This window comes from Triticum aestivum, chromosome 2D (assembly GCF_018294505.1).
Source record: "Triticum aestivum cultivar Chinese Spring chromosome 2D, IWGSC CS RefSeq v2.1, whole genome shotgun sequence".
In the NCBI taxonomy this organism is placed as follows: domain Eukaryota; kingdom Viridiplantae; phylum Streptophyta; class Magnoliopsida; order Poales; family Poaceae; genus Triticum; species Triticum aestivum.
In genome coordinates, this window is record NC_057799.1 from 231,725,530 (window position 1) to 231,733,583 (window position 8,054).

Here is an 8,054-nt window from a genome sequence, read left to right on the forward strand (position 1 = left end):
GAAACGTACGGCTGTACAGCAGGCACACCACACAAAGCACGTATTTCTATTATTCTTTTTCCTTTCGCTAGCACAGTTAAAAATGATGCGGTGACTAGCGCTAGGATGCGCTATTTACGCGACGCTTATTATGTTGGATATGACCGGCCGTTGTAGATGCTTTGTTCTGGCTGAAGCCCGGTGTGTGTGTGGCCTCCATCATCTCAGTTCTCAGTACTCACATCCAAACTCAACACCTCTTGGCGCCACGCAACACAGCCAAAGATGAGCCACACAACCATCGTCTCCTCCTCACCGCTTCCAACCCCTTACCGCAAAGATTCAATTCGCAGAGGAACCAAGAGCCCAAAGCTCCCAGCTAGCTAGCTGAAATGGCTCTCGCCCACCAGATCACCAACCAGCCGCTCCTCTCCTCCCCGCCGTGCCTCGCAAGAACCAACGGTAGCAATGCGCGGACGGCGAGGACGGCGTTTCTTGGCCACAGCTGCTGCCTGAAGCTTCGGGATACAGCGACGAGATGCGTCGTCGCTTCGTCAGCGCAGGCGGAGCCCAAGTCCGGAGGTGGGGACGGGGATGGAGGCCAGGAGCCGTACGAGGAGTACGAAGTGGAGATCCTGAAGCCGTACGGGCTCAAGTTCGCCAAGGGCCGCGACGGCGGCACCTACATCGAGGCCATCTTCCCCGGCTCCTCCGCCGAGCAGACCGGCAAGTTCACCGTCGGCGACAAGGTTATTGCCACCAGGTCAGTCCGCTCAGATGATCCTCTCACAACAGCCAACCCACAACAATTTCAGAATGACCGCCAGATCAAGATTTCTTCCGTGTTGCTAACTGATGGCAAATTCACAGCGCCGTCTTTGGAGAGGAAATCTGGCCGGCGGCAGGGTACGGCCAGACCATGTACTGCATCCGCCAGAGAGTTGGCCCTCTCTACATGAAGATGCAGAAGAAATTTGGTAAGAACAGTTAGTACTTAGCTGCTTCATTGTGAGTCTTGACATGACAGATATGATTGTGAATTCATCAATTCGGAATTTGAGTTATACCACTAACTGAGTCCAGGGAAATGGGATGGTGCTGCTGAGCTCTCTGACAAGGAGGTCATCAGGGCTGAAAGGAACACCGGAAATGTCAGCACTAAACTCAGAGAGATTCAGGTAAGTATAGGATCATGCTTTAGTCTATTTTTCTTTCTGCTCCTAGAGTTGTGTAGATTGCTCATGCTTGTGGTGCGCGTTTCGACCTCGAACGTTGGATGCAGATGCAAAATTACCAGAAGAAGATGGAGCAGAAGATCCAAAGAGAAGATGACCTTCGCATGGGGCTAAAGTTGTACAAGTCGGTGATACATACTGTATGATGCAATGAGATTGCTTCAATTTGAAAACTCTGCTGACTTGTTCCGGAGAAAAAAAAACTTTCAGGGATGAAAAATACGAGGAGGCGTTGGAGAAGTTTGAGTCGGTGCTGGGGTCAAAACCAGAGATTGATGAAGCTTCCGTAGCCAGCTACAATGTCGCGTGCTGTTATTCGAAGCTCGACCGGGTTCGCCTCCTACTTGTTTCAATATGAAGAGCAAAACTGTAGGTCTGCCGCTCAATACACACATATGGATGTTCGTTTGTGCAGATACAAGCTGGCCTTTCTGCACTTGAAGAAGCGATGAAAGCAGGCTATGAAGACTTCAAGGTAACTAGACACTATCCGCTTTACAGAAGTAAATGGGTTTAAGGTTCATAGTAAGTAACACTTTATCCTACTTGATTTCCTGAAGAGGATTCGCACCGACCCGGATTTAGCAAACTTGAGGAACTCGGAGGAGTTCGCCACCCTACTAAACAAGTACGATGAATCATTTATCAACGAGAGCGCCATCAATGCTATCAAATCCATATTTGGATTCGGTAAGAAGTGATGACCTCCTATCGATTGCACACATCTACTTGGTCTTGCAGTTTGCACACTTGGCCATACAGCCCAGCCTCTCTCTCTCTCTCTCTCTCCCCCACTAGTTCGAAACAGTAGTTTTAGTTTGTTCTTGCAGAGACTTGGGAGATATCTCCAGGAATGGTTTTAGCCTTCCTTTGTACTTAAACCATTCTATGAACATACACTTTGTACATAACAATGGCAATCCTCCATTCGGAAAGCAAAGGCTACAGGAAATATGTTACCATCGTGCTTTTAACTTGTGACGTACTAGCTATCGTGCTTGAAGTACCAATCGGAATGTGGATATATTTTCTGGTGAACACAAGAGCCAGCTTTTGACGGACAAAACACGTTTTACCTTTTAAGTTTTGGCAAAGGAGTGAAGCTCAGGGAGTCTTTGTTGAAGTGGTTCCTCACTTCATTTATCACTCCAGAACTGGATGGTGCTCTCAGAATTTGCAATGCACAGACATGACTATTTGTAAGTCTGGAGTAGGTTGAGGTGGGTCTTCCACCTAAAGGAGCCCACCTTCTTGTCTTGTGGGAGAGAAGAGTAATGCACTTCCCAAATAAGGTTAAACCAGTGCAGGTCATCTCTATTGAAGAATTTATGCAGATTCTTCATCACGAGAGCTTTATTATGATCAGTAATATTTAGAATTTCCAAGCCTCCCTGCAACTTTGGTTTACCGATTCATGGAAATATTATCTCAAAGAGTGGCTTGAAGTAACTAGAATCAGAGCAAAGCAAGATAAGGCTGATCTGATCGGCACTTGGATAGCACAGAACTTGTAATTTGTTTTCTATGTTTCACAAAACTGGTATTGGGTGATTCTCTGTGTTGAAATATATTGCCCACCTCCCTCCATCAGTTTGGACTTTTGGATGAGTTGGCTGGAGCATGAATTCAATATGGTATCCAAGCCAACAGGTCTTAAGTTCAAAACCTTGCCAACGCAGTATTAAATAAAACGATTCTACAGCCTACATCGATCCCATGTCTAAGGACTAAAATAGCCTAGACATGAGGGGGGGTGTTGAAATATATTGCCCACCTCCCTCCATCAGTTCAGACTTTTGGATGAGTTGGCTGGAGCATGAATTCAATACTCTGAACTGGACTTGTAAATAATTTTTGAATTAATGAAAATACCATAGAATGATTTTTCTACGGTTTCGGCTCAATAAAAAACTTTGGTTTACTGATTTTGTCCCAAGCAACTAAAGCCATTCCACTTTACTCACTACCAAATTTTCTTCAAAGAAAGTGTCTCAGAAATTTTATCAGTTATGTGACCACTCTTGCCGTAAGTGAGAGGGTGCTCATTTAATAAGGAGCAGCCTGTCATCCAATGATAGCATATAGGTGTTTAACAAGGAGCAGCCTGCCATCCAGTGATAACATATAACAAGGTAGAGCACCCAGTGAGCCTTCTTTCAACTCTTTGCATGGTGAGGAAGAAATCCTCAATCCTCCATTGTGAAGTGCTCCTAGGCAAAACCAAATAAGTAAACGGAAATTTCCTCTCTAGCATCCCAAGATAGTAAGCACCCTGGCAAAATCTCTTCAAAAATATGAATGGCAACAAGAACGGATTTGTTGTATTGACTTTTAATCTAGTGTAATCTGCATAATGAAGAATGAGATTTTTTATTTGAATGAGCCGAGAAGACACAACTGGGAGCACTAGAATGGTGTCATCAGTATATTGAGGGGATGTTTGAATTGCGCCACGGCTTGCCCCACCAATCTTGGGCAAGCCAAATAATTGGCGGAGGATACCCTCGCCCATGCCCACACTAATGATTTGGCAAAGATTGAACTGCAGGAAATGGGGTGGGCTAGGCGTGCCAAATAAATGGTGCCCAACCAAACTTGCAGCCAGATTTGGTCAATGACCAATCTTTTGGAAGGGATACTTACGGCTCCCATCTAAATGGCCTTTGAATGACTGGGAATTCAGGGAAGGAATCAATTAGCAAAGGGGCCTAAATAAGATTGTTGTGCATTGCCTCATTCAGTATGGATTGCAATAAATCAATTACTAGAACAAAGATGAGGAGGGAAAGAGGGCCCCCTTGTCTAACCCCTCTCTTGCCATGGAAGAATTTACCAGGCACACCATTTAGTAGGACACAAAAAGTTCCAGAAGAGAAAATCATCTTCATCCATTGGGTCCATCTGTCCCCGAAACCTCTAGCTTGCAAAATTTCCAAGATGGTGTTGTGTTCAATGTGATCAAAGGCCTTATCAAAATCAAGCTCCAGAACAATGGTAGGCTGTTTTTATTATTGGCATTGATGTAAATACTCAAAACCCCAGGCCAGACAATCTTGAATTGTTCTATTTTTGATAAATCCATACTGGTTTGGGTGGACTAACTTGAGAATCACTTTTTGAAGTAAGTTTGCCAACAACTTAGTGATGATTTTGATGGTTTAGTTCAAAAGGGAGATAGGTCTAAAATCATTGGCAGTAAGAGGTCTATCCCTTTTTGGGAATAAGTGTAATGAAGGATGCATTGATGCTTTGAAGATTGACTCTGCCATGAAAGAAGTCTTAAAAAAGTTGGTAGAAGTCTGGAGCAATAATGTGCCAACATGCTTTGATCAAAGCCCTATTGAAGCCATCAGGATCTGGAGCCTTCTGAGAGGGAAAATACTTAACTGTCTCAACAATTTCTTGTTTTGAGAATGGAGCTTCAAGACTATCAAGATTGTTTAATATTTGGATTGTGTACTCTTAAGTTCAGAAGGTTGTTGGTGACAGCAGATTGGCCTAATATATCTGTGAAAGCTTTCTGGAGGAGTGCAGCCTTGGCATGGTGCTCTGAATATTCATTTCCCAACTCATCTTGCAGAACAACAATGTATTCTGCCTATATTTGATAGTTTTCTTTGCCAGGAAGATTTTGAATTTTCATCACCAAATTTCACCACCTAATTGTTGCTCTTTGTTTCCAGTAGATTCTTTCATAGGAGAGACGTTTCAGTAGATGCTCCTTCATTGTATTTCTACCATTGCTTTCCACTTCATCAAGAGGTCTAGTAATCCTAGCCAGATTCGAGTGGTTTTTAGCTCATATTTTAAAACCTTTCTTGAGTCTCTTGAATTTGGCGGTGATAAGCTTTGCATTATCCTGGTCTGGAACATTTTGACTCCAAATATTATGTACCACTTCCAAGAAGTTGTGGTGTGTTAACCAGAAGTTCTCAAATTTGAAAATGCAGGATTTCTGAATTGCAGTACCAATGGATATGACATATGGAGAGTAATCAGAAATAGGTTTAGAGCGAGGCATGGCCGTATTATTGTGATAATTGGTAGTGCAACATTCAGAAGTGAAGACCCAGTCAATTTATTCCAGCAGGGGGTATCTTGCATGTTTCTCCATGTGAATTTTTTTTGCCTTTTAGAGGGATTTCAATAAGAGCAAGTTCACTAGTAGACTCATCTAATTAAATCATCCTTCAGAGATCTCATGCTTCCATGTTTCTATTGTGTGGGTATCTTATATAATTTAAATGACCAACGATCTATCTTTGAAACCACCGCAGAAATAAGGCTTTTTTTAGCATCACATGGACTATAATATTTGTAAGAACCCAAGAATTACCAGTATGCACCGAGGTAAATCTAATAGATATTGAAAATCTATTTTTGAAAAGGGACTCTCTTTCACGCCCAATATGCGATCCTATCCGAGAGGAACTCAAAGGTCCCTTCAAGGATAGATCCGCATATTGAAGACGCTTTTGCAAGGTGGATATCATTACATCGTACCATTACATAATAGATCACTACAAAAAAATACACTTCCGTGATGATACGTGTTTGTCACAGTAGGTCGCGTTTTTTGTCATGCATGTACATCCATGACGATTTTATGATAGAATTAAGATAGTCATACCTGTGCTGTCGTAGAAGTGTTCCATGACATTACCAAAATTATCATCACGGAAGTGTCCACTTCCATGACGATAAATCGCGCGTCACAGAAGCGCTTTCGTCAAGGGTGACCGACACGTGGCATCCACCGTAACGGAACGCCGTTAAGCTATTGGGTCGGGTTTTGGATCCGATAACCCGTTAACAGCCCCGACCAATGAGAAATTTCCACGTGTAAAATTCTTATTGGCCGGACGAAACACGTGTCAGCTCGTCAGTGGGTCAGATAGGCGCCTATGATATGTCGACATGTTCCACGGCCCACCACTGGCCCATTTAGCTTACAAAGCCGGCCCGTTTGACTTGGTCAAAAGTTAACGGGCTGGCCCATGAAAAGCCTGTTAACGGTCTCTTCGCAAATAGCCCATTTTACGGCCCGTTAACTCACGGCCCGTTAGGCCCTAAAGGAAATCGGCCCAACAACGTCATGTGGGCCGTCGAATATAACACCAGCCCATTTCACTTCCGGCCCATGTATGGCCCACGATGTCTTTCGCCCCATATGAGGCCTTCGTATCTTTCGGCCCTTTACAGGCCCACGGTGACTCTAACCCATAATGAACAGTAATTTTCTTTATACCCGTTAACGACCCGTGATTTACATGGGCCGTTTCCAGCCCGTGTTAGCTTCCGGCCTATTGACGGCCCATACGTTCTTGGGCTCCTTTTCGGCCCTCGATTACTTCCGGCCCGTTACTGGCATGTTCCCCTAATGGGCCAAATTCGGCCCATGGCAAGAGTCGGCCCATTACTGGCCTGTTCCCCTAATGGGCCAAATTCGGCCCATGGCAAGAGTCGGCCCGTTACTGGCCTGTTACCCTAATGGGCCAAATTCGGCCCATGCCAAGAGTCGGCCCGTTTCTGGCCTGTTAACCCGTTGCGCCGTTTCCAGCCCGTCCTATATTCTGGCCCATTAATGACCCGTTATGCCTGTGACAAAATTAAGCCTTTGCTGTCCTACGGCCTGTTAACGGCCTGTTACCGTGCTGGGCCGATGCCAATTACGCCCGATTACGGCCCATGTAGACCCATTTATCAGACGGCCCGAGGCCCCCCGATTACAGGCCCATTTATCGACGGCCCGTAGGAGACCCATGGATCCTACGGCCCGTATATGACCCATGGTAGTTGCGGCCACTAGCAAACCAGGGAAAAAGAAGACTAGGAAATAAATAAGGCCGAAACTAACGCTAGGCTATTAAGGCGATTGCACAGATTACATCCACTCGGCATCAAAGATCGCCACCAGTGCAAATATAGGGAACACCCTGCACTATACAAAAATGGCTTGCTGTTTTCTTCAGCCGGTGGCTGCACGTTAAGAATAAATTTTGTATCGCACCAAAACAAATTACAACTATATAACAAAAGGAAGGTTGGCATAAAACTTAACAGTCTAGCAGATAAATGCACCACCAGAAGTTCAGAAGCTCAGTTCATTTGACCTGACTGTTACGTTTTCATGCTGTATTGTCCGATGGAGCACCATAACCCTCGCCTTCATTTCCCCTAGGCTCCTGAACAACATAGCAAATGTCTGATAGTCTGGTTTCAAAACCATGCATATCTTGACGACATTGAGCAATGTTTCTCCTTGTTTCACAAAGGGTCTCTGTTAGGGAATGGACTTGTGTCTGTAGCGCAGATACAACATTGCTTTGAGCTTGCATATCTTGATCATGAGGCAGTTTGGACGATATTGCCTTAACAACCAACCTAGTATTATGCAGGAACGTTCTTTTGGACTGTTAGTGGACAGGTACTGACCCACTGCAGCAAGAGCTGACATTGCGGTTATAGTTGCCTCGCCACCTTCAGAAGGTGGCGGTTCCACCACTTTTTCCATAGCTTGCTGAAAAGTTGAGGTTTTACATTAGTAGTACCAGAACAGAAGATATTAAGGAGGCAGCAAAACCAAACAAAATAGCTTTGGTCTATATACATAACTTATTCTGGTGAACCCATGTAAAATATTAGTTGTATTTTATTGCAAAGTACATAATAAAACCAGGTTCCAAGCATATGACCATGTACCATCGCTAATGTATTGTCTATTTCTTCACATTGTATTGAGGGCTAAGGATAAAGAGACGAAGTTTATAATACGGTAAGCATAGTATGACATCATTCATATCACAAAACAACTGAGAACAGACAAACAGGCAATTGTAA

The 8,054-nt window shown here is 44.2% G+C and overlaps 1 protein-coding gene across 2 annotated transcripts; it reads left to right on the forward strand.

Moving 5' to 3' along the window:
• The first annotated feature begins 220 nt into the window (after positions 1-220).
• Positions 221-2,188, forward strand: LOC123052641 (protein MET1, chloroplastic). Of its 2 annotated transcripts, none has more exons than XM_044475944.1 (7): positions 221-742; positions 850-956; positions 1,084-1,157; positions 1,262-1,338; positions 1,425-1,545; positions 1,630-1,689; positions 1,775-2,188. In XM_044475944.1, the coding sequence occupies exons 1-7, from the start codon at positions 372-374 to the stop codon at positions 1,913-1,915; spliced, it is 951 nt and encodes a 316-aa protein (XP_044331879.1). In that variant the 5' UTR covers positions 221-371; the 3' UTR covers positions 1,916-2,188. The 2 variants fall into 2 exon arrangements, with proteins under 2 accessions (XP_044331879.1, XP_044331877.1); XM_044475942.1 differs by having other exon boundaries at positions 234-742; positions 1,063-1,157.
• Positions 2,189-8,054: the final 5,866 nt, after the last annotated feature.